The sequence below is a fragment of the Pristiophorus japonicus genome, chromosome 9 (genome assembly GCF_044704955.1).
Source record: "Pristiophorus japonicus isolate sPriJap1 chromosome 9, sPriJap1.hap1, whole genome shotgun sequence".
Lineage (NCBI taxonomy): Eukaryota > Metazoa > Chordata > Chondrichthyes > Pristiophoridae > Pristiophorus > Pristiophorus japonicus.
In genome coordinates, this window is record NC_091985.1 from 208,671,533 (window position 1) to 208,698,730 (window position 27,198).

The following is a 27,198-nucleotide window of genomic DNA, read 5'->3' on the forward strand; positions in this document are numbered from 1 at the left end:
AAAGTGCCGTATGGCCTACTCCAGTTCCTATTTGTTCCGTTCTTATAACCGGTTCCAATGCCCCAGGAATCTAAAGCCCTTCCTCCTGCACCATCTCTCCAGCCACGCATTCATCTGCTCTATCCTCCCATTTTTGTACTCACTCGCGCGGGAGTAATTCGGAGAATAGAAACATAGAAATTTACAACACAGAAGGAGACCATTTCAGCCCATCGTATCCGCATCGGTCGACAAAGAGCCGTATTGCCCTTGGTCAGCAATCCTAAAGGTTACATGTAAACCTATGAACAATGACGGAAAGGCAAAGAGCACCTAGGCCAACCAGTCCGCCTCACACCACTGCAACACCCCTTATACTGAAAACATCTACACTTCACCCCAACCCGAGCCATGTGATCTCCTGGGAGAGGCAAAAACCAGATAAAAACTCAGGCTAATTTTGGGAGAAAAAATCTGGGAAAATTCCTCTCTGACCCTCCAGGTGATCGAAACTAGTTCAGGAGATCACCCTGGCCGTATTCTATTCCCTGCAGTACTTACCATTATATCTGCATCGTCCAACAAAAGGTCAGTCTGTCTGATCCCAATTACCAGCTCTCGATCCGTAACCCTGCAGGTTACTGCACTTCAAGTGCCCATCCAACCATCTCTTAAAAGTGGTGAGGGTTTCTGCATCCATCACTCTTCTAGGCAGCGAGTTCCAGATCCCCACAACCCTATGCGTAAAGAAGCCCCCCCTCTCCTCAAATCTCCTTTAAATCTTCCACCAACAACCTTAAAACAATGCCCCTCATAATAGATCCCATCGACCAGTGGAAATAGACCCTTACTATCCACTATGTCCCCCCTCAATATTTTGTACACCTAATGAAGTCTCCTCTCAACCTCCTCCGTTCCAATGAGAACAAACCCAGCCTATCCAATCTGTCCTCATAACTAAGATTCTACATTCCAGGCAGCATCCTCGTAAATCTCCTCTGCTTCCTCTCTAGTGCAATTACGTCCTTCCCATAATATGGTGGGCAGAACTGTACGCAGTACTCCAGATGTGGCCTAACCAAAGTATTATACAATTTAAGCATAACCTCCCTTTTATATTCTATGCCTCGGCCAATAAAGGCAAAGATTCCGTATGCCGCCTTAACCACCTTATCCACCTGGCCTGCTACTTTCAGGGATCTGTGGACAAGCACTCCAAGGTTCCTTTGTTCATCTACACTATTAAATGGCCTACCGTTTAATGTGTATGCCCGTTCCTTATTAGCCCTCCCAAAGTGCATCACCTCACACTTCACTGAATTAAATTCCATTTGTCACTGTCTGCCCACCTGACCAGTAGATTGATATCCTCCTGCAGCCCATGACTTTCCTCTTCATTATCAACCACACAGCCAATTTTATTGTTGTCTGCAAACTTCTTAATCATACTCCCTATATTCAAATCTAGATAATTGATATATACCACAAAAAGTAAGAGACCTAGTACTGAACTCTGTGGAACCCCACTGGAAACATCCTTCCAGTCACAAAAACATCCATCAATCATTACCCTTTGCTTCCTACCTCCAAGCCAATTTTGGATACAACTTGACACTTTGCCCTGTATCCCATGGGCTTTAACCTTCATGATCAGTCTACCATGTGGGACCTTATCAAAAGCCTTGCTAAAGTCCATATATACTACGTCGTATGCACTACCCTCATCAACTTTCTTGGTTACCTCCTCAAAAAAATTCAATCAGTTTAGTCAAACACGATCTTCCCTTAACAAATCCGTGCTGACTGTCCCTAATTAATAATTGCCTTTCCAAATGCAGATTTATCCTATCTTTCAGGATTTTTTCCAATAATTTTCCCACCACTGAGGTTAGGCTGACAGGCCTGTAATTACTCGGCCTATTCCTTTTTCCCCTCCGAGGTCCTTTTTTTTATAAAAATCTCTTTTCTAACTCCCTAAAATCTGCCTATAGGACCTCATCCCTCTTTGTACCTATGTCGTTGGTACCAATATGGACCATGACCTCTGGCTGTTCATCCCTCAGAATGTTCTGCAGCCGCTCAGTGACATCCTTAACTCAGGCACCAGGGAGACAACACAACATCCTGGAGTCACGTATGCGGCCGCAGAAATGCCTGTTGGTTCCCCTAACTATCGAATCCCCTACCACTATTGCTCTCCCACTCTTCTTTACCCCCCCCCCCCCCCGCCCCCTCAGTACAGCTGAGCCACCTGTGGTGCTGTGGATTTGGCTCTGGCTTTACTCCCCAGAGGAATCATCACCCTCACTGGTACTCAACAGAATATTGGTTGGAGAGTGAGATGCACTTAGGGAACACCTGCATGACCTGCCTATCTGATGGAATAAAAGCCCACAGTCAATAACAGTCCGCAAGTCTCGTGTTTGCCCGGGGTAACTGGCCGCCATCTTGGACAGAGAGGGATCAGGGTGCCTGCGCGGCCATCTTGCTCGTGGCTTTCTCCCCGACAGGCTTGGGTTACAGCACCTCCACGGCCATCTTGGTACAGGAGCAGCGAGTGAGTGGGGCTTCAACGTCCCAGTGACCAGGAGAGAAAATCATTGCCTCATTGATTTTATTCTCACTTTGCACACAGCGGGTGAAGAACTGAACCCAACTAGAGCAGAGGGAGGGAGAAAACTGAGGATGGAGGAAATAAATGTTGGAGATGGTGTGATGGGTTTGGATTTCAGCACAGGGAGGAGGGAGAGTGTGTGGGATGGGGATTTACAGCTTTGGGGGAACAAGAGAGGAAAGAATGTTCCATAGCAATTAGAATTGTCTATCCTCAATTTCTATCCTACACTTCCAGTGCTGACTTTTGTAAACCCATTTTACAGGATATTAGATGAGCATTTGCAGATGGGAAACTCGAACCAAACATGATGTCAAGATCTGACAGAGTCACTCCATTCATCAGGACTTGAATATTATTGGCCTTTCAAAGTAGGAGAAATGTTTGTTTGTTCTGTCTGTGGGAAAAGATTTCAAACATCAGTGTGACTGGAAAAGCACCGAGACACACAAACCCGAGTGAGTGTGTTCCAGTGCACTGACTCTGGAAAGAGCTTGAACCAGTTACACAGCCTGAAAAACCATTCACAGCAGGGAGAAACCGTACACATGTTCAGTGTGTGGACGAGGCTTTAACTGATCGTTTAACCTGGAGAGACACAAGGACACCCGCACCACAGAGAAACTGTGGGAATGTGGGGACTGCGGGAAGCGATTCAGATCCCCCTCCCGGCTGGAAACTCATCAGCGCATTCACACTGGGTAGAGGTCGTTCACCTGCCCCATGTGTGGGAAGGGATTCACTCGTTCATCCAACCTGCTGATACACCAGCAAATTCACAGTGGGGAGAGGCCGTTGATCTGCTCCGTGTGTGGGAAGAGATTCACTCGTTCATCCCACCTTACTTCACACCAGCAAGTTCACACCAATAAGAGGCCATTTAAATGTTCTGATTGTGAAAAGGGCTTTAAAAGCAGAAATGATCTGATGAAACACCAACGAGTACACACCGGGGAGAGGCCATTCACCTGCTCTGAGAGTGGGAAGGGATTCACTCAGTTGTCCAACCTGCTGAGACACCAGCGAGTTCACAAGTGATGGCAGGGGTTGGATTCTGCTGTTATTTTTGCCATTAATCACATCCAGGACTGAACCATGTTCACTCGGACCATTGGGGTTTGTTGCTGCTGATGTAATTAATCCTTATAACTGGGCTGGAGTTTAATTTTCTGGATATCACAGAATCATAGAATGGTTACAGCACAGAAGGAGGCCTTTCGGCCCATGCCGGCTCTCTGCAAGGGCACTTCAGCTAGTCCCCCGCCCTTACCCCGTAGCCCAGTTTCAGGGACTTATCCAATTCCCTTTTTGAAAGCCATGATTGCGTCTAGCTCCACCACCCTTGCAATCAGTGCTTTCCAGATCCTAACCACTCGCTGCACAAATTTTTTTCTCATGTCGCCTTTGGTTCTTTTGTCAATTATCTTGAAGCCGTGTCCTCTGGTTCTCGACCCTTCCGCCAATCGGAACAGTTTCTCTCTACTCGGTCCAGCCCCTCATAATTTTGAACACCTCGATCAAATCCCCTCTCAACCTTCTGTTCTAAGAAGAACAACCCCAGCTTCACCAGTCTATCCATGTAACTGAAGTCCCTCATCCCTGGAATCATTCTTGTCAATCTTTTCTGCACCCTCTGTCAAACAACTGTTAAATAAATCAGCTTTGTTTCCTACATACAGTGAGTCGATTCCTTGATTTCTCCAAGAGGAGACTAATTGATGTCCTGTTACCGACTGTTCCATTTTTGAACCTTTTCTCCTTTGTTAAAGGAAGACTTGTATTTATAAAGTGCCTTTCACCACCTCAGGAATTCCCAAAGCCCTTTACAACCAATGAAGTAACTTTTAAATGCAGTTGCTGCTGTAGTGTCGGAGATGCAGCAACAAATTTGCACACAGCAGGCTCCCACACACAGCAATGTGATAATGACCAGATAATCTGTTTTAATGATGTTGGTCGAGCGATAAATGTTAGCCAGGACACCAGGGAAAATTCCCACTTACTTGGAAATAATGTCATGAGATATTTTACGCCCACTTGAGGGGTCAGATGGGGTTGAATGTCTCATGTGAAAGACGGCACCTCTGACAGTGCAGCGCTCCCCCTCTACTGTATTGGAATGTCGGCCTAAATTTTATGCTCCAGGCTCTGGAGGTGGACTTGAACCGACTGACTCAGAGACTAGTGTGCTACGCCTGAGCCACGACTAACAGCTCATTGCTCTGGAATATTTCAGTTCTCTTACCATCGGTTACTCTCCTGGACAAGTCCGAGCTTCCCATACCTTCCACAGTACCTCTCCCAGCCTTAGGATCCCGGGAAGGTATTGGTAACATACCTGTGTACCTGCCCTGGGAGTGTTTGATGGGACAGTGTAGGGAGATCTTTATTTTGTATTTAACCTGTGCTGTTCCTGCCCTGGGTGTGTTCAATGGGACAGTGTAGAGGGAAGCTTTCTCTGTATCGAACCCCTGCTGTACCTACACTGGGGTTTTTTTGAGACAGAGTAGAGGCATCTTTATTCTGTATTTAACCAGTGCAGTGTCTGCCCTGGGAGAGTGTAGAGGGGGCTTTACTCCATATCTAACCCGTGCTGTAGCGTCCCTGGGAATGTTTGATGGGACAGTGTAGAGGGAGCTTTACTCTGTATATAAATCATGCTGTACTAGCCCTGGGAGTGTTTGATGGGACAGTGTAGAGGGAGTTTTATTCTGTATCTAACCTGTTCAGTCCCTGCCCTGCGAGTGTTTACATAAGAACTCGGAGCAGGAGTAGGCCATTCGGCCCCTCGAGCCTGCTCTGCCATTCAATGAGATCATGGCTGATCTACCTTAACTCCACGTTCTTGCACTATCTCCATATCCATTGATTCGCTTAATATCCAAAAATCTAGCGATCTCTGCCTTGAATGTACTCAACAACTAAGCATCCACAGCCTTCGGTGTAGAGAATACCAGAGATTCACCAGTGAAAAAGTTTCTCCTCTTCTCTGTCCTAAATGGCTGACCCCTCATTCTGAGACTATGACCCTTTGGGTTCAAGACTACCCAGCAAGAGGAAAGATCCTCCCCCTGTATCTACCCTGTCAAGCCCTGTAAGAATTTTTTTATGTTTCAATGAAATCACACCTCATTCTTCTAAACTCTTGAGAATATATGCCTTGTCTACTCAATCTCTCCGCATAGGACAATCCCCCCATCCCAGGAATCAGTCTGGTGAACCTGGCCGTGAATATGGGTTGAGGAATTCACATGGAGGCTTCATTTAAGGTTTCATTACCCCTGAACAAAGTTTCCATCAGGGCCTCGATGCAATCATCCACGATAAGCTCATGGGTGGGAAGGGCCTTGTTTGCAAGCCAACGGACATTCTGGAGGGAGATGTGGAAGGGTTCGGTGATGGCTGCCCCACTATCTACGTCCACAGGGTCAGCGCTGGGGGCGGGGGGTGAAGGGGGAGTTGGACGGGGAGGAGATTGGCAAGATTAGCCCCCAGTGGCCCACTGGGTGGGAAGGTCGGCAAGAGAGTAGGATGGGACTGTTGGTCTTGCTGCTCCTGAGGAGGCAGCGATGAGTGTCTCGATGGGCCCTTTGGAGGATGCTGAGAGGGGCACCAAGGGAAGCTGCAGGCTTGTTTAGGAGGGAGTCAAGCCTGGGACAGCGGCAGGAGAGTAGGAAGGTCAAAGAGTAATGAAGGATTGGGTAGGGATTTGGGAGGGCAGAGTATCCAAAAGAGAGGACATGAAAGGAGGTGCGACAATAGGAGAGCGCGGTCAGGCAGGGATAGAGAGAAAAGGAAAAGGGGAAAAAGTTGAAAAGTATTGAATGACTCTGCCCGAGCAGCAGCCAAAGTGCACACATGAATGGACACGGGAAAAGCTCAGGTTACATCGGCCTTGTTACATGTGATAATTAATGGGATACATATTTCCTGGCAGCAGGTTGGAGACAATAGTGGGGAGACCAGGGTCAAAGTCCGAGGTCCCATGGAGGGACAAAGCTGGTGTAAGTAGGATGGGGCCGGCAGGGAGCATTGCCAGACCGCTGTCCAAATTCAGAGACAGGTGTAGCAGGCGAGTGAAGTCCAGAGTTTGAGGAGGGAGGTTGTTACTGTAGGAACGAGAGTCGGTGGCGGGAAAGGAAGCTGATGGCGAAATAGACGCAAGTTGCAGGTCACTGTAGATCAAAGTGGTGGAGAAAAAATAAAACCACAAGCCAGCGAGCAGCAAAGCTGGAAACCAGTAGAACGAGTCACCGGACAGCGAGTGAAACAGCTTAGTTATAGGCCAACAGCGCTGAAAAACCACTGGAACCAGTTCAGCAGACACACAGCCGCAGTATCAATTTTAAAACTTTTTTTTTAAGCAGCAAAGAGAGAGAGAGACGAAGCAGATAAATCTTACAATGTAGACCAGTTGTGGCCACGGCAGGGGGTGGTAAGAAAGGACTTAATTGATCAAGATAAGGTTCGCACATAGTAAGGAAGACTCCACTTGGTAATAACTCTTGGAAGCAAGAGACAAGTTGAGATAACAGCAGAATGTCTCTGTGTCTTGTAGAAACAAGCAGGCAATTAGTAGCAACACACATGGTTAACTGAGGGACAAAAAAGGTATAAAGATAGACAAGTTCGGACAGTCCAGAGCAAGAATCCGGGAACAACACTCAACAGAAGCACAGACCAGGGAGCGACCCTTGAAGGAACAGTGTCAGGACCGGATTGATCACCCGGGATGTATTGGATAACAGTGTATTTTGAGTGGCAAGGAACACCTTTTGTAATGCTTTGTCTGCAGAGTTGAGTTAAGCAGAGTGTTGTACTTTTCAAGTATTAAACAAACATTAACGATACTGTCATTTGTCTAGTGTGTAATTTGATATTTAACTCAGGCACTACTAGTCACATGACTAGCGAAATTGCCATTTGCGCAACAGTGGAGAGCACTGGTTCATACAATCACAGGACAGAGAGTGGAGAGCATCAGTTCATACAATCACAGGACAGAGAGTGGAGAGCACCAGTTCATACAATCACAGGACAGAGAGTGGAGAGCACCAGTTCATACAATCACAGGACAGAGAGTGGAGAGCACCAGTTCATACAATCACAGGACAGAGAGTGGAGAGCACCAGTTCATACAATCACAGGACAGAGAGTGGAGAGCATCAGTTGATACAAATCACAGATCAGAAAGTGGAGAGCACCAGTTCATACAATCACAGGACAGAGAGTGGAGAGCATCAGTTCATACAATCACAGGACAGAAGTTGGATCATTGGTCTTTGAAATGATTACTTCTCATTGTGCCTTTTGATCTACCCAAGAATTGATTTAATGATTTACTGAGACAGCTAGAGACTGATTTAACTTTTCAATTACTCAAGTTCTGATTTTAAGTTTACTTATAATTAATCTATATATGAATCAATTTTGTTTCAATATAATTGATCTTGATTATACTGAGAGTACTATCATAGAATCCCTATTCTAGTATTCCCTATTCACTGTGTAAACTGAGTTTTTCCTGTGTCTATTTGCTGCCGCTTCAGACCCGAGCCATTCCCTTCTATTTCCACTTCCTTCTCCCGCTTTTTCTTTTCTCTCTATCCCTCCCTGACCAATCTCTTCTGTCGTCATGTCGCCTTTCATCTCTCCTCTCTCGGAAAATCTGCCCTCCCAAATCCCTCCCCTAACCCTTCATTACTCTCCGACCTCCCTACTCTCCTGCCACCGTCCCAGGCTCGACTCCCTTTGAGACAAGCCTGCAGCTTCCCTCTGTGCCTCTCTTGGCATCCGCCGAAGGGCCCAACGTGGCTCTCGTCGCTGTCTCCTCACGAGCAGCAACCCCAACTGTCCCATCCTCCTCTCACCGACCTTGCCACCCAGCTTGGGGAGGGGGGGGGGGGGGCTAACCTTGCCAATCTCCTCCCCGTCCAACTCACCCCTCCAATCCCTGACCCTGTGGATGCTAGCAGTGGATCAGCCATCACCGATTCTCTCTGCATCTCCTTGCAGAATGTCCGTTCACTTGCGGACAAGGCCCTTGTCATCCATGAGCTTATCGTGGATGATTGCATCGACATCATGGCCCTGACTGAAACTTGGCTGAGGGATGATGACACATTATCTTTAAATGAAGCCGCCCCTCCCTTCGGTGGTGTGGCTCTCATCATCAAATCCCACCTTGGTCTGTCCCCCTACTCCTCCGGCATTTTCTCCTCCTTTGAACATCTCACCTTATTCCACCCCTCTCACCTCATTTCAATTTCTCGTTCTCTATCGCCCTCCCAAGTAAGATTAAAATATTATCGCGGATATATCCTCACTGCTCTCCTCCCTCAGCACCAAGTGACTTCTCATCCTCGGTGATTTCAACCTCCATCTCAATTCAAGTGAACTCCTCAACCCATACTCACGGCCTCCCCCTTGACCTTGCCATTTCTCGTGGCCTCGATATTCCTACCGTGTCAATTACAGATAAGGCCATCTCTGACCATTTCCTTGTATCGCTCTCCACCCACATCCCCCGTCCCCCACCCAAATCTACTTCCTTCTGCATCCTCCCCGGGAAAATACTTTCTTCAAACTCTCTTACAACTGCACTTATCAACTCCAACTGTCCAGCCTTTGGCCCTCCTTTCACCATGACATTTCTGTAGCCACCGATCTGCTCACCCACACCCTCACTACCACCTTTGATGCCCTAGTCCCTGTTATTACTCTCTCTCTCACCCTGGCCATTCCCCCCGGTACAGCTCTTACCTTTGCTCCAAGTCCAAAGAGCGCAGACTTGAACAGATGTGGCAGACAAGTTGTTTAGCCATTCATCACGAGATCTGGCTCGACCACATAAAGCATTTTCAGGTCCTACTCTTGTCTGTAAAAACTGCTCACTGTTCCAGGATCATTCTGGAATGCAAAGCTAACCCCCAGCTACTATTCTCTACTGCTAACCGTCTCCTTAAACCCTTCTCCCCTGTCTCCACCACACTCACCTCCAACAAACTCATGGACTTCTTTGTCTCAAAGATTGAGACCATCCGATCATCTGCCTCTTCCAGTTCCCTTCCTTCCCCTCGCCCATGGGGGCAATGTTCCTCTGAGGTGCCCCCTTGCCCTAATTCTAAACTCGCATCTTTCTCTAGTTTCTCTCTGATCTCTCCACACTCATCTTGTCCGTGAGACCCACTTCCTGCTCCCTTGACCCTATTCCCACTAAACTGATGACCACACAACTTCCTTTTCTAGCTCCCATGTTAGTTGACATTGTTAACGGTTCTCTCTCCTCAGGTACTGTCCCCTTCATGGTCTACAGAGCAGTAGTGAAAGCCGCCTTCCTATATGCTTCAGAGAATGGACCATGTACAGCAGGCACCTCAAAGCACTGGAGAAGGACCAATGCTGCCTCCGTAAGATCCTGCAAATCCATTGGCAGGAAAGGTGCACCAACGTCAGTGTTCTCGCTCAAGCCAACATCCCCAGCATTGAGGCATTGACCACACTCAATCAGCTCTAATGGATGGGCCACATTGTCCACATGCCCGATACTAGACTCCAAAACAAGTGCTCTACTCGGAGTTCCAACACGGCATGTGAGCCCCAGGTGGGCAGAGGAAACACTGCAAGGACACCCTCTGTGGAAGAAAGAATCTATGAATCTATGGCTTATGGTAAAGGGAAGGGTTAAATTCTGTTTTTGCTATATTTGAAGAAATAATAGGACTAGAACAACACCCACACTTTTTAGCCTTGAAACTTAGAAATGTAATTAAATGACTATCCGGTATTAAAATGGAGTCTCCTGATATTCTGCTTATCAGACTGTGAACAGGGAGAAACTATGCCAGGACAGATAGAGTGTGTGCCTCCCGAGACGACCTTTGTACTCACGGAACTAATGAATAAGATTCCTTTTCTATTTCTGTATAAAGATAGGGACAATTTGCTTGTACAGGAGAGTTTTCTGCCTTGCTACAGTCCAAGCAGGCTCTCCGAGATATCTCGCTTTTTAAAAATAAAATTCTCTCGAAGCACGACTCTGAAAGCCTCCGCCTGAGTTAATTTAACTTAGAAATTTCCTCAAAACCTCCTTGAAAAAGTGCAACATCCCCATTGACAACTGGGAATCCCTGGCCCAAGACTACTCAAAGTGGAGGAGAAACAACTGAAAAGGCGCCGAACACCTCGAGTCTCTTCGCCGGGAGCAAGCGGAGATCAAATGCCAACAGCAGAAGGAGCGCGCGGCAACCCAAGCACTCCACCCACCCGTCCCTTCAACCACTATCTGCCCCACCTGTGACAGAGACTGTAGGTCCCGCATTCGACTTCATTCACCTGAGAACTCATATTAATGTGGAAGCAAGTCATCCTCGACTCCGAGGGACTGCCTAAAAAGAACTGTCCCCCTCTCCTTCAAATCTGCTGTCATCACCCCTCTCCTCAAAAAAAAAATAGCTCTTGACTCCACTGTGTTTGTTAGCTTCCACCCCATCTCCAACTCCCTTTCCTCTCCAAAGTCCTTGAATGTGTTGCCTCCTCCCAAATTCATGCCCACCTTTCCCAGAATTCCATGTATGAATCCCTTCAATCTGGTTTCCGCCCTTGCCACAGTACTGAAACTTCTCTCATCAAAGTCACAAATTACATTCTTTGTAAATGTGACGAAGGTAAACTAACTCTCCTCATCCCCCTCAACCTGTCTGCAATCTTTGACACAGTTAACCACTCCATACTTCTTCAACGCCTCTCCACCATCATCCAGCTGGGTGGACTGCACTCGCTTAGTTCCATTCCTATCTATCTAATCATAACCAGAAAATCTCCTGCAATGGCTTCTCTTCCCACCCCCGCATCATTACCTCTGGTGTCCCCCAAAGATCTATCCTTGGTCCCCTCCGATCTCTCATCTATATGCTGCCTCTTGGCGATGTCATCCGAAACATAGAAAATAAGTGCAGGAGTAGGCCATTCAGTCCTTCGAGCCTGCACCTCCATTCAATAAGATCATGGCTGATCATTCCCTCATACCCCTTTCCTGCTTTCTCTCCATACCCCTTGATCCCCTTAGCCATAAGGGCCATATCTAACTCCCTCTTGATATATCCAATGAACTGGCATCAACAACTCTCTGCGGCAGGGAATTCCACAGGTTAACAATCCTCTGAGTGAAGAAGTTTCTCCTCATCTCGATCCTAAATGGCTTACCCCTTATCCTTAGACTGTGACCCCTGGTTCTGGACTTCCCCAACATTGGAACATTCTTCCTGCATCTAACCTGTCCAGTCCCGTCAGAATTTTATATGTTTCTATGAGATCCCCTCTCATCCTTCTAAACTCCAGTGAATACAGGCCGAGTCAATCCAGTCTCTCCTCATATGTCAGTTCTGCCATTCCGGGAATCAGTCTGGTGAACCTTCGCTGCACTCCCTCAATAGAAAGAACGTCCTTCCTCAGATTAGGAGACCAAAACTGAAAACACGGAGTCAGGTTCCACATGTATGCTGATGACACCTAGCTCTACCTCTTCATCATTTCTCTCGACCCCTCCATGGTCTCTAAATTGTCAGACTGCTTGGCTGACATCCAGTACTGGATGAGCATAAATGTTCTGCAATTAAATATTGGGAAGACTGAATCCATTGTCTTTGGTCCACGCCACGAACTGCGTTCCCCAGCCACTGACTCCATCCCTTTCCCTAGCATCTACCTGAGGCTAAACCAGACAGTTCACAACCTAGGCATCATATTTGACCCTGAAATGAGCATATGGCCACATCCGCGGCATAACTAAATCCCATCTATTTCCACCTCCGTAACATTGCCCGCATCTGCCCTGCCTCAGCTCACCTCCTGCTGAAACTCTCATCCATGCCTTTGTTACCTCTACTTACCTTGACTACTCCAACGCACATTCTACCCTACGTAAACTTGAGGTAATCCACAACTCGACTGCCCGTGTCCTAACTCGCTCCAAGTCCCGATCACTGATCATCCATGTGCTCGCTGACCTACATTGGCTCCCGGTTAAGCAACGCCTCGATTTCAAAATTCACATCCTTGTTTACAAATCCCTCCATGGCCTCGCCCCTCCCAATCGCTTATCTCTTTTAGCCTCACAACGCCACGTGATATCTGTGTTCCTCAAACTCTGCCCTCTTGAGCATTCCTGATCAGAACTGTTCCACCATCGGTGTCCGGGCCTTCAGCTGCCTGGGCCCGAAGCTCTGGAACTCCCTCCCTAAACCTCTCTGCCTCTGGACATTTCTTTCCTCCTTTAAAGACTTTGCTTAAAATCTACCTCTTTGACCAAGCTTTTGGTCATCTGCTGTAATTTGTTCTTATGTGCCTCGGTGTCAAATTTATTTGCTTTGTCTTGTAACACTGCAAGCACCTTGGGACATTTTACTATGTTAAAAGTGCTATAAAAATAAAGTTGTTGATAGCAATGGGAGCTCGTACAACCAGAGCTCCCATTATTATCAATGAGAATACTAGATGTTCATTGGTGGTCCAGGTCCACGTTATCCCAGGATATGAATATATACCTGGAAGACCATGTTCCTGTACATTGCACTGCGAAAATAGGACTCCGATCACAATCCTATGTTCCTCCGAGTCCACCAGTTAATTTTGATTAAAAAATTCCGGTCGGAGGCATTCGCCCGAAAGAAGCCTCCGACCGCAATTTCCTCCCCAAAGTATTTGTTTAATTTCTCTGCCATTTTCTTATTCCATATTATAATTTCTCCTGTCTCAGCCTGTAGGGGACCCACATTTACTTTTGCTAATCTTTTCCTTTTTAACAATACTATAGAAGCTTTTACAATCTGTTTTTATGTCTCTCGTTAGTTTACTCTCATTCTATTTTCCCATTTCAGTTTCTTGGTCCTCCTTTGCTGAATTCTAAAATGCTCCCAATCCCCAGACTTACTGCTCTTTTTGGCAACATTATAAGCCTCTTCCTTTGATCTACAACTATCTTTAACTTCTCTTGTTAGTCACAGTTGGACCACCTTTCCTGTGGGGTTTGTGTGCCTTAAAGGAATGTATGTTTGCTGTAAATTATGTATTAATTCTTTAATGCGAGGCATTGCTTATCTACTTTCATACCTTTTAATGTAGTTTCCCAATCTATCTTAGGTAACTCACCCCTCATAGCTAAAAAGTTTGCTTTGTTTAAATTTAAGACCCTAGTTTTGGATTTAATGAAATCACTTTCAAACTTAATGTAACATTCTATCATATTATGGTCATTCTTCCGTTACCAGCACATCCCATGTACAAATAAACAAGACTCACTGTTAAAAGTTGTTGCTGTTAATAATCACAAATCATTTTTTACAAATCACTCCATAGCCTCGCCCCTCCCGATCTCGGGAATCTGTTGCAGCCCACAAGATGTCTGCACTCCTCAAATTCTGCCCTTTTGACCATCCCTGATTATAATCGCTCCACCATCGGTGTCCGGCCCTTCAGCTGCCTGGGCCCCGAGCTCTGGAGCTCCCTCCCTAAACCTCTCCGCCTCTTTCCTACTTTCAGACCCTCCTTAAAACCTACCTCTTTGACCCAGCTTTTGGTCATCTGCCGTAATTTCTTCGTTTGTAGCTCGATGTCAAATGTATGTGTTGTGTCCTGTAACACTGCTGTGAAGCGGCTTGGGACGTTTTACTACGTTAAAGGCGCTCTATAAAGAAAAGTTATTATTAATAGTGCAGGAGTGAGGGATTCAGTGAGTTGGGAGTCCGGCGCAGGCGCACTGCGAGTGGTACCGCCCCTCAGCACCGACGCGACCAGGAACGTCGAGGGCGATATGGGCGGGGCTGTTACGTCACCCGCTCGGCGTGCGTTGAGGCGGTTTAACGGTTTTCAAATCAGGAGCCACGTGACCCCCGAGCTGCCCAGCGCGCCTTCAACACAGTGGGCGGGGCTCTGTGGCGCTGCCGACTCCTATTGGTGGGCGTGGCTGACAATCTGCTGCATTCAGCCAATAGACGGTCCGGACTCTCTAAGGGTCATTAATTTATGCAGCGAAGGCGCTCCGTGGCGGCACTGCCCATGCTTGGTGCCGCCCTCTCCACCCCCAGTCCCCGGATGCCAAGCAGTTTGCTATAACCAGCAGTTGGACAATGTGGGGAACCGGGGGCCGCAGGGAACCGGACTGATGGTGGGTGGCTGGGGCTGGGGCCGGGGCAGAGCGCTCGGCCGGCGGGCAGGGAGGGTGCGGTGAGTCTGTGAGGGAAAACACCGGACTGAACACACAGCCCCGGAGCTCAGGGTTTGGGGACATGCGGGAGATAGACTGAAACTTCCAGTAAGCTCAGACAGTGTGTAACCCGGGGGCCCAGTGAGCTCAGACAGTGTGTAACCCGGGGGCCCAGTGAGCTCAGAAGACAGTGTGTAACCCGGGGGCCCAGTGAGCTCAGACAGTGTGTAACCCGGGGGCCCAGTGAGCTCAGACAGTGTGTAACCCGGGGGCCCAGTGAGCTCAGAAGACAGTGTGTAACCCGGGGGCCCAGTGAGCTCAGACAGTGTGTAACCCGGGGGCCCAGTGAGATCAGACAGTGTGTAACCCGGGGGCCCGGTGAGATCAGACAGTGTGTAACCCGGGGGCCCAGTGAGCTCAGACAGTGTGTAACCCGGGGGCCCAGTGAGCTCAGAAGACAGTGTGTAACCCGGGGGCCCAGTGAGCTCAGACAGTGTGTAACCCGGGGGCCCGGTGAGATCAGACAGTGTGTAACCCGGGGGCCCGGTGAGATCAGACAGTGTGTAACCCGGGGGCCCGGTGAGATCAGACAGTGTGTAACCCGGGGGCCCGGTGAGATCAGACAGTGTGTAACCCGGGATCCCGGTGAGATCAGACAGTGTCTAACCCGGGGGCCCGGAGAGATCAGACAGTGTGTAACGCGGGGAGGATGGGCCCAGTGAGATTAGTCAGTGTGTAACCCGGGGAGAATTCTGGTGATTTTCTGTAAGTCCAGACGGGCGGGACAGGAATCTGAAGAATAGGATAAAATCAAACAGAAATACTGGACATATACTTTTCTGAAACATTGGAAAAACACTTTACACTACATTCCACTTCACAACATTAATATTCTTCTAATTTTCTGCCCTTTCATAATTAGATCTCCCGGTGAATGGCGGAGTGATTGAGAAAGTTCCACAGCTGGAAGGAAACAGGGATTGTGGACTGAGGAACAACAGCAGGTGAACCAGCACAGGATTGTGAGAGCACCAACCAGTGAGCCCCTTCCGATTGAAAGCGCTTCAATAGATCGACTGGGGAGGAAGGTAAGAGAAAGTGCCATTTACTCAGATACACACCGGTCCTGTAGACAGTACACACAGGTTACAAGGTAAGGCAGGAAATGAGACTGGGAGAGTCTGACCACCGAGCACAATTATCCAGCATGAGGCCGTGCAATGGGATGTGAAGTGAGATCACTTTCTGTCTCTAAACACACAGTCACAGTGAATCTTGTGTGTTTTAGAGTAAAGGGCTTTGATCTAAGAGGTGACTCCAGTTTGAGGCAGAGCCCAGCAGATGGACCCGTCTCTGTACATTCGGTGGGGCTGAACTCACACCGACACCATCAGATCTCAATGTTCAAATATTTCCCATCTGGTGAGAAAGCCATTGGAAAGATTGAACTGGAAGCATCATAGTCAATTCATTGATCACGATGCACAGACCAATCTGAAAGACCAGCACGGCCTATCACTGACAGAATCAGTTATTCATTCATGAACATTTGGAATTAACAGAAAATATATTGATAAGTACTACTATTGAAGCATTGATCACTCGAGGTATGTAGTATTCTAATAAAGTGAAACACAGATGAGGAGAGTTGCAATTTATTGATTGGCGTCGTACTTGACTCCGAGATGAGTTTCCGAACCCATATTCCCTCAGTCACCAAGTACGTTTACTTCCAGCTCCATAACATCGCCGGTCTCTGCCCCTTCCTCAGCTCATCTGCTCAAACCCTCATCCATGCCTCTGTTACCACGACTTTGGACTATTCCATTGCTCTCCTGATCGGCCTCACACCTCGCACTCTCCGCAAACTTAAGCTTATCAAAAACACTCCTGACCGTATCCTTACTCAAGAACACAAGAAGTAGCAGCAGGTGTTGGCCATACGGCCCCTCCCATCTGCTCCGCCATTCAGTAAGATCTCTATTCGATAGAGAATTTCAAAGATGCACAACTCTTAAGTGAAGAAATATCTCATCTCAGTCTTCAATGGCCGATCTCTTATCCTAATGCTAGGACCCCTAGTTTTAGACTATCCAGCCCGTGACAATTCTATGTTTCAATGATATCACCTTCCATTCTTCTAAACTCCAGAGAATATAGGCCTATTCTACTCAATCTGTCCTCAGCCCTCTCATCCCAACTTGTACCAATTTCCGTTCACCCATCACCCCTGTGCTCACTGAACTACATTGGCTCCTGCTCCATCGATTTCAAAATGCTCTTCCTTGTTTTGAAATCCATCAAGGACCTTGCCCCTCCCTATTGCTGTAACCTCCTCCAGCCCTACAACCCTCAGAGATCTTTGCATTCCTCCAATTCTAGCCTCTTGAGCAGTCCAATTTTCATCGATCCAATATTGGTGGCAATACCTTCAGCTGCCGAGGCCATAAGCTCTGGAATTCCCTCATTAAACCTCTGCACCTTCAAAATGCTCCTTAATACCTACCCTTTTGAACAAGCTTTTAATCCTGTTGTAGTATTTCCTTACGTGACTGGGTATCAAATTCTGTTTGCTAACGGTCCTGTGAAGTGCCTTGGGATATTTTACGATGTTTAAGGCGTGATATTAATGCAATTTGTTGCTGATAACAGGCATGGGGAATTGCAATAGATTGATAACTGCAGAGGAAGAGGATTGTTATGTATTGCTAACAGCGTGAATTATTTTAATGTGAGGTGGCCCTTGCACATTAGCTACCACACGAGCTTGGCAAAGCAAGGTCTTGGTCCAATGGCAAGGGGATCCAAGACGACTGGACACCAGGCTCTGCTGCATGTTTCCTCTGGCACTGACACTCACTGGGGTACAGTTTCCTCTGGCACTGTCCCTCACTGGGATACAGTTTCCTCTGGCATTGACTCTCACTGGGGTACAGTTTCCTCTGACTCTCACTGGGGTACAGTTTCCTCTGGCACTGACTCTCACTGGGGTACAGTTTCCTCTGGCACTGTCCCTCACTGGGATACAGTTTCCTCTGGCTCTGACTCTCACTGGGGTACAGTTTCCTCTGACTCTCACTGGGATACAGTCTCCTCTGGCACTGACTCTCACGGGGGTACAGTTTCCTCTGGCACTGACTCTCACTGGGGTACAGTTTCCTCTGGCACTGAACTCACTGGAGTACAGTTTCCTCTGGCACAGATTTACTGTGTATCTAATTCGTGCTGCCCCTGCCCTGGGAGTGCTTGATGGGACAGTATAAAGGGAGCTTCGCTCTTTACCGAACCCGTGCTGTACCTGTCATGGGATTGTTGGGACAGTGTAGAAAGAGATTTGCTCTGCCTGCCCTGTGAGCTTTGATGGGTCGCTGTAGGAGAAGCTTTCCTCTGAATCTAACCTGTACTCTACCTGTCCGAGTTGTATCTGATGGGACAGTGTAGAGGGAGGTTTACTCTGTATCTCCATCATCATTGGCAGTCCCTTGGAACATAGGAAATAGGTGCAGGAGTAGGCCATTCGGCCCTTCGAGCCTGCAACACCATTCAATATGATCATGGCTGATCATGCAACTTCAGTACCCCATTCCTGCTTTCTCTCCATACCCCTTGATCCCTTTAGCCATAAGGGTAACATCTAACTCCCTTTTGAATATATCTAATGAACTGGCCTCAACAACTTTCTGTGGTGAAGAATTCCACAGGTTCACAATTCTCTGAGTGAAGAAGTTTCTCGGTCCTAAATGGCTTACCCCTTATCCTTTGACTGTGCTCCCTGGTTCTAGACTTCCCCAACATCGGAAACATTTCTGCATCTAACCTGTCCAATCCCGTCAGAATGTTATATTTTTCTATGAGATCCCCTCTCATTCTTCTAAATTCCAGTGAATATAAGCCTAGTCGATCCAGTCTTTCTTCATATGTCAGTCCTGCCATCCCAGGAATCAGTCTGGTGAACCTTCACTGCACTCCCTCAATTGCAAGAATGTCCTTCCTCAGATTAGGAGACCAAAACTGTACACAATATTCAAGGTGTTGCCTCACCAAGGCCCTGTAGAACCGCAGTAAGACCTCCCTGCTCCTATACTCAAATCCTCTCGCTATGAAGGCCAACATGCCATTTACCTTCTTCACCGCATACTGTACCTGCATGTCAACTTTCAATGACTGATGTACCATGACACCCAGGTCTCGTTGCACCTCCCCTTTTCCTAATCTGTCACCATTTAGATAATATCCTGCCTTCCTGTTTTTCCAAAGTGGATAACCTCACATTTATCTACATTATACTGCATCTGCCTTGCATTTGCCCACTCACCTAACCTGTCCAAGTCACCCTGCAGCCTCTTAACATCCTCCTCACAGCTCTCACTGCCACCCAGCTTAGTGTCATCTGCAAACGAGGATGACTTGCTTCCACGCCAAAAAAGGATGAGTTCACAGGTGCTTCAATGAAGGACCTAATATTCCAGATCCTGAACTACATCCTGAAGGGTGGAAGATGCCTGTGCGTGGCTTTTTTTAACGTGTGGTGGCCGTTGCACGCCAGCCACCACATGGGAAACTCAGTATCTAATCTGTGCTGTGCCTGCCCTGGCATTGTTTGATGGGATAGTGTAGAGGGAGTTTTACTCTGTATTTATCCAAAGCTGTACCTGCCCTGGGAGTGTCTGATAGGACAGTGTAGATGGAGGTTTACTCTGTATCTAACCTGTACTGTACCTGCCTTAGGAGTGTTTGACGGGACAGTGTAAATTGGGCTTTATGCTGTATCTAACGTGTACTGTACCTGCCTTGGAAGTATTTGATGGGACAGTGTCGAGGGAACTTTACGCTGTATCTAACCCGTGTTGTACCTGCACTGGGAGTGTTTGATGGGATAATGTAGAGAGAGGTTTACTGTGTATCTAACCTGTGCTAACCTAGCAAGTTGTGAGGAGGACGCAAAGAATCTACAAACAAATATAGATAGGCTAAGTGAGTGGGCAAAGCTTTGGCAGATGGAGTATAATGTGGAAAAATGTGAGGGTATCCACGTTAGTAGGAATAATAAAAAAGCAAATTATTTAAATTGTGAGAGATTACAAAATGCGGTGGTACAGAGGGATCTGGGGGTCCTTGTACATGAAACACAAACATTTAGCATGCAGTTACTGCAATTGATTAGGAAGGCAAATGGAATGTTGGCCTTTATTGCAAGGGGGATGGAGTATAAAAGTAGGGAAGTCCTGCTCCAACTGTACATGGCATTGGTAAGACCACAACTGGAGTACTGCGTACTGTTTTGGTCTCCTTATTTCAGGAAGGATATACTTGCACTGGAGGCAGTTCAGAGAAGGTTCACGAGGTTGATTGCTGAGATGAAAAGGTTGTCATAATGAGAGACGTTGAGCAGGTTGGGCCTGTACTCATTGGAGTTTAGAAGACGTAGAGGTGATCTTATTGAAACGTGTAAGATTCTGAGGGGGCTTGACAGGGCAGATGAAGAGAGGATGTTTCCCCTCATGGAGGAATCTAACACTAGGGGGCATAGTTTCAGAATAAGTGGTCGCTCATTTAAAACGGAAATCAAGAAGAATTTCTTCTCTGAGGGTTGTGAATCTTTGGAATTCGCTACCTCAGAGAGCTGTGGTGGCTGGGTCATTGAATGTATTTAAGGTGGGGATAGACAGATTTTTGAAAGATAAGGGAGTCAAGGGTTATGGGGAGTGGGCAGGGAAGTGGAGTTAAGGCCTGGATCTGATCAGCCATGATCTTATTGAGTGGCGGAGCAGGCTCGAGGGGCCAAATGGCCAATCCTGCTCCTATTTCTTATGTTCCATACCTGCCCTTTGCATGTTTGATGGGACAGTGTAGAGGGAGATTTGCTCTGTATCTAACCCATGCTATACATGCCCCAGGAGTTTTTGACAGGACAGTGTACAGAGAGCGTTACGCTGTATCTAATCAGTGCTGTACCTGCCCTGGTAGTGTCTGATGGGACAGTGTAGAGAGAGCTTTACTCTCTGCATAACCCGTGCTGTACCTGCCTTGTGAGTGATTGATGGGACACTGCAGAGGGAGCTTTTGCTCTGTATCTAATCCATGCTCTACCTGACCTGTGAGCTTTGATGGGTTGGTGTAGGGGAAGCTTTCCTCTGTATCTAACCCATACTCTACCTGCCCTAGTTATGTTTGATGGGACAGTGTAGAGGGAGCTTTAGGCTGTATATAATCTGTGCTGTACCTATCCTGGGAGTGTTTGTTGGAACAGTGTAAAATGAGGTTTACTCTATATCTAATCCTTGCTGTACTTGCCCTTGGGAGTGTCTGATGGGACAATATAGAGGGAGGTTTATTCTATCTAATCCGTGCTGTACCTACCCTGCAAATATTTGATGGGACAGTGTAGATGAAGCCTTACTCTGTTTATGACCCGTGCTGTACCTGTTGCGGGAGTGTTTGATGGGACAGTGTAGAGGGAACTATACTCTGTATCTGACCCATGCTATTACATGCCCTGCGAGTGTTTGATGGGGCAGTGTAGAGGGAGCTTTACTCTATATCTGGCCCATGCTATACCTGCCCTGTGCGTTTTGGATGGGACAGTGTAGATAGATGTTTATTCTGTATCTAACACGGGCTATACCTGCCCTGGCATTGTTTGATGGGACAGTGTAGAGGGAGCTTTACTCGGTATCTGACCTCTACTGTACCTGCCCTGGCAGTGTTTTTGGGACAGTGCAGAGGGAGCTTTAATCAGTACCTAACCCATGCTGTATCTGCCCTGAGAGTATTTGATGTGACAATGTAGAGGCAACTTTACAATGTATCTAATCCATGCTGTACCTGTCCTGGGCGTGTTTGATGGGCTAATGTAGACAGAGATTTGCCGTGTACTGAACCTGTGCTAACCTAGGAAGTTGTGAGGAGGATGCAAAGAATCTACAAAGAGATATGGAGGGGCTAAGTGAGTGGGCAAAAAATTGGCAGATGGAGTATAATGTGGGAAAATGTGAGGTTATCCACTTTGGTAGGAAAAATAAAAAAGCAAATTATTATTTAAATGGGGAGAGATTACAAAATGCGGTGGTGCAGAGGGATCTGTGGGTCCTTGTACATTAAACACAAAAAGTTAGCATGCAGTTACAGCAAGTAATTAGGAACGCAAATGGAATGTTGTCCTTTATTGCAAGGGGGATGGAGTATAAAAGTAAGAAAGTCCTTCTACAACTGTACAGGTCGTTGGTAAGACCACACCTGGAGAACTGCGTACAGTTTTGGTCTCCTTATTTAAGGAGGGGTATATTTGCACTGGAGGCAGTTCAGAGAGGTTCCCGAGATTGATTACTGAGATGAAGGGATTGTCATATGAAGGAAGGTAAAGCAGGTTGGGCCTATTCACATTGGAGTTTAGAAGACTTAGAGGTGATCTTATTGAAACGTATAAGATTTTAAGGGGGCTTGACAGGGTAGATGCAGAGAGGATGTTTCCCTTCTTGGGGGAATGTAGAACTAGGGGGCATAGTTTCAGAATAAGACTGTTTAAAACTGAAAATGCGGAGGAATTTCTTATCTGAGTGTTGTGAATCTTTGGAATTCTCTACCTCAGAGAGCTGTGGAGGCTGGGTCATTGAATGTATTTAAGGTGGGGATAGACAGATTTTTGAATGATAAGGGAGTCTAGGGTTATGGAGAGCGGGAGGGAAAGTGGAGTTGAGGCCAGGATCAGATCAGGCATGATCTTATTGAATGGCAGAGCAAGCTCGAGGGGCCAAATGGCCTACTCCTGCTCCTATTTCTTATGTTCTATATCCGCCCTTTGAGGTTTTGATGGGACAGTGGAGAGAGAGATTTGCTCTGTATCTAAATCCGTGTTGTACCTGCCCTGGGAGTGTTTGATGGGACAGTATAGAGGGAGCTTGACTCTCTGTCTAACCCATTGCTGTACCTGCCCTGGGAGTGTTTGATGGGACAGTGTAGAGGGAGCTTGACTCTCTGCCTAACCCATTGCTGTACCTGCTTTGTGAGTGTTTGATGGGACAGTGTAGTGGGAGCTTTCTGCTATATCGAATCCGGGCTGTACCTGCCCTGGCATTATTTGATAGGGGAGTATAGAGGGGGCTTTACCCTCTGCCTAACCCATGCTTTACCTGCCCTTGGAGTGTTTGTTGGCCGGTGTAGAGGAAGCTTTACTCTGTATCTAACCTGTGCTGTACCTCCCCTGGGAGTGTTTGATATGGGAGTGTAGAGGGATTTTTACTTTGTATCTAACCTGTGCTGTATCTGCTCTGGCATTGTTTGATGGGTCAGTATAGAGGGAGCTTTACTCTCTATCCAATCTGTGCTGTGCCGGCCCTGGGAATATTTGATGGGACAATGTAGAGGGAGCTTTACTAAGTCCCGAGGTTGCAAGCCATCGGGTCCAGGGGACTTTTCCACCTTTCGTCCCATTATTTTACTGAGCACTTTTTCTTTAGTGATTGCTTTAAGTTCCTCCCTCACTACAGCCCCTTGATTATCTATTATTGGGGTGTTTTTAATGTCTTCTACCGTGAAGACTGATACAAAATATTTGTTCAAAGTCTCTGCCATTTCCCCGGTCCCCATTATTAATTTCCCAGTCTCATCCTCTAAGGACCAACATTTACTTTAACTACCCTATCCTTTTTACATACCTGTGGAAGCTCTTTTTATATTGCTTGCTAGTTTACTCTCACAATCCACCTTCCCTCTCTTTATTATTTCTTTAGTCATCATTTGCTGTTTTTAAAAACATTTGCCTCCCACTAATCTTGGTCACTTTGTGTGCCATTGTTTTCAGTTTGATACCATCCTTTGCTTCCTTCATTAACCGCGGATAGTTCTCCCGTCGCTTAAAGTCTTTTCTTCTCACCGAAATATATTTGCTCGTGGCTCAGGTAGTAATCCAGAGATTATTGCCTTTGTGGTTCTGCTTTTTAATTTAGCCCCTAGCTGCTCAAAATTCTTCAGCAGAACCCCTTTCTTTGTTCTAGCTATGTCATTGGTACCTACGTGGACCACGACAACTGGATCTTCCCCCTCGTACTCCAATCCCTCTTCAGCCCAGAGGAGATAGAAACATAGAAAATAGGTGCAGGAGTAGGCCATTCGGCCCTTCAAGCCTGCACCGCCATTCAATGAGTTCATGGCTGAACATGCAACTTCAGTACCCCATTCCTGCTTTCTTACCATACCCCTTGATCCCCCTAGTAGTAAGGACTACATCTAACTCCTTTTTGATGTCCTTAACCTTGGCACTGCGCAGGCATCACAGCCTTCGGGACTCACACACTCGGCTGCAGAGAACAGTATCTATCTCTGAAACTATACTGTTTCCGAACACTACAACATTTCTTTTTACTCCCCCCCCCCACTTGAATGGCCTCCTGTACCACTGCGCTGTGGTCAGTTTGCTCATCCTCCCTGCAGTCCCTGCCCTCATCCAAACAGGGAGCAAGAATCTCGTACCTGTTGGACAATTGCAAGGACTGAGGCTCCTCCATCACTACCTCCTGGGTCCCCACAGCTGCCTCGCTCGTAGTCACACCATTCTGTCTCTAACCACGGACCAAATTTGAATTAATTAATCTAAGGGGTGTGACTGCCTCCTGGAACACAGGGTCCAGGTAACTCTCCCCCCCTGATGTGTCGCAGTGTCTGCAGCTCAGACTCCAGCTCATCAACGTGGAGCTGAAGTTCCTCGAGCAGCCAACACTTACTGCAGATGTGGTCGCCGTGGACCTCAATGGGGTCAACCAGTTCCCACATGCAGCAGCAGTAACACATTGCCTGCCCTGCCATCTCGAATGTATTTAGTTAAGTTTTCACATTTTGAAAGTTTAGATTTTTAATCCCATGCCCAAGAAAAGAGAGAAAAACTGACCAACCAATCACTTCCCTGCTTTCCTATGATGTCACATTTTGAATCTTTTTACTTCTTATCCTCCCAGGTCACTTGGTGCTGTTTCGGCTGTCTGCTCGGCTGACTCACGCCCTTTGTAGGCTTACCGCTGCTCCCGCTCTCGCGCCCTTTCCGAAGTCCCGCTGCTCGGCTGACTCACACCCATTGTAGGCTTACCGCTGCTCCTGCTCTCGCGCCCTTCACGAAGGGATGGGCATAAGTTGGGTTTTCCCCTCGTGTTGGTTCTCTCACCCCCTGCTGCTGGCCCAGTCTGGCAGTTATGTCCTTCAGGACTCGGCCAGCTCGGTCAGTAGTGGTGCTACCGAGACAGTCTTGATGGACATTGAAGTCCCCCACCCAGAGTACATTCTGTGCAGCTTGCTACTCTCAGTGCTTCTTTCGAGTGGTGTTCAACATGGAGGAGTACTGATTTATCAGCTGAGGGAGGGCGGTGGGTGGTCATCAGCAGGAGGTTTCCTTGTCCATGCTTGACCTGAAGCCACGAGACTTCATGGGGTCCGGAGTCAATGTTGAGGACTCCGGGCCACACCCTTCCGACTGTATACTACTGTACCGCCACCGGTGGGACAGGACACACCCAGGGATGGTGATGGAGGAGTCTGGGACATTGGCTGAAAGGTATGATTCTGTGAGTATGACGATGTCAGTCTGCTGCTTGACTAGTCTGGGACATCTCTTCCAATTTTGGCACAAGTCCCCAGATGTTGGTGAGAAAGACTGGGCTGGGTGGGCCGTTGTCGGGTCCGTAGCCGGTGCGGAGGTCGATGCCGGGTGGTCCGTCCGGTTTTATTCTTATTATTGTTTTTCGTAGCGGTGGATCAATTGATGAATCAATATGATCTTATTGAATGGTGGAGCAGGCTCGAGGACCAAAGGGCCTACTCCTGCTTCTAATTCTTATGTGCTTATTCCCTAGCCCAGACCCTGTCTCTATATTAAGAGCAATGGTCCCAACACTGACCCTGGGGGACACCACTGTTTACATCCCTCCAGTCTGAAGAACATCCATTAACCACTACTCTCTGTTTTCTGCCCTTTACCCAACTTCCTCTCCACGCGGCCCCACTCCCTTTAATACCATGAGCCTTAATTTGATCAACAAGCCTCCTGTCCGGCACCTTATCAAACACCTTTTGACAATCCATCGACACAACATCCACTGCATTTCTTTTCTCACTGCACTGTGTTATTTCCTGCAATAATCCCTGCTGTCTATCCTGAATCAATCCATTTCACGACCAAATATTGCGACATTTACTTCTGTAGCCAGAATCCCGCGCGCAGGGGTAAAGTGCTCTATCAATGACACCAGGAGCCCAGACACGGGACCGGGCTGTGCTCTGAGTAGGCGCAGTGGTGGAGGTGGTCTGAGGTGGAAGAGACATTCCGCGAGTCGGTAGGAGTTTGTGGGCTCAGCGGAGCAATTAGACCCCTGGGTGGGCTGGGCAGCTTCATAAACACCTGGTGTAGGCCCCAGGCACCTAATATGAGCCGGCAGGACCCATGTTTGACCCGCGGTGATAGACCCGACCACTCGGGGTAACTAGCCGAATTCTTAGACACGATCAGCGTGCCTGGGCGGCCATCTTGGTACAGGAGCAGAGGGCGGGCAGGGCTTTAGGGTCCCAGTGAACTCGAGAGAAAATCATTTCCTTATTTATTCTCAGTCTGCACACTAGGGATGTAGAACTGAACCCAACCAGAGAAGAGGGAGTGAGAAAACTGCAGATGGAAGAAAGAAATGATGGAGGTGGTGCGATGAGTTTGGATTTCAGCACAGGGTGGAGGGAGAGTGTGTGGGATGGGAATTTACAGCTTTGGGAAACAAGAGACGAAAGAATGTTCCATAAAAAGTAGGATTGTCTGCCCTCAATTTCTATCCTGCACTTCCAGTGCTGACTTTCGTAAACACCTTTTACAGGATATTAGAAGAGGAGGATTTACAGACAGGAAACTCGAACCAATCAAGACCTGACAGAGTCACTCGATTCACTTGAATATCATAGGCCTTTGAATGTGAAAGGAGAAATGTTTGTCTGCTCTGTCTGTGGGAAAAGATTTCAAACATCAGTGTGACTGGAAAAGCACCGAGACACACACACCCGAGTGAGAGTGTTCCAGTGCACTGACTGTGGAAAGAGCTTTAACTAGTTACACAGCCTGAAAAAACATCGCACTATTCACAGCGGGGAGAAACCATACACGTGTTCTGTGTGTGGACGAGGCTTCAACTGATCGTCAAACCTGGAGAGACACAAGGACACCTGCACCATGGAGAATCTGTGGAAATGTGGAGACTGCGGGAAGGGATTCAATTGCTCCTCTGCGCAGTCACACCGGGGAGAGGCCGTTTACCTGTCCTGTGTGTGGGAAGAAATTCACTGCATCTTCACAGCTCATTGAACACAAGCGAGTTCACACTGGGGAGAGACCGTTCGTCTGTTCCGTATGTGGGAAACAGTTTGCTAAATCATCTCATCA

At 47.5% G+C, this 27,198-nt stretch overlaps 2 protein-coding genes and 1 long non-coding RNA gene across 7 annotated transcripts in view; 2 read left to right on the forward strand and 1 right to left on the reverse strand.

Moving 5' to 3' along the window:
* LOC139274097 (zinc finger protein 585A-like) overlaps positions 1 to 27,198 on the forward strand; it is a 144,827-nt gene that overhangs the window by 56,658 nt on the left and 60,971 nt on the right. The gene's annotated exons all lie outside the window — the stretch shown is intronic.
* The window catches only part of LOC139273495 (zinc finger protein 530-like), a 167,308-nt gene that overhangs the window by 41,620 nt on the left and 98,490 nt on the right, over positions 1 to 27,198 (reverse strand). For 3 of the 5 annotated variants that reach the window (XM_070890394.1, XM_070890392.1, XM_070890391.1), the window contains exon 1: positions 14,150 to 14,339. The exons of the other annotated variants lie outside the window; for them this stretch is intronic. In XM_070890394.1, the coding sequence (XP_070746495.1) occupies positions 14,150 to 14,173 (24 nt within the window). In that variant the 5' untranslated portion in view covers positions 14,174 to 14,339. Of the gene's footprint in view, positions 1 to 14,149; positions 14,340 to 27,198 lie in introns of those variants that run through there. 5 annotated transcript variants of the gene reach the window in all.
* Positions 15,544 to 26,975, forward strand: LOC139273565 (uncharacterized). The gene is made up of 3 exons (XR_011595207.1): positions 15,544 to 15,560; positions 15,718 to 15,883; positions 26,639 to 26,975. It is a non-coding gene; the product is annotated as an uncharacterized lncRNA (long non-coding RNA).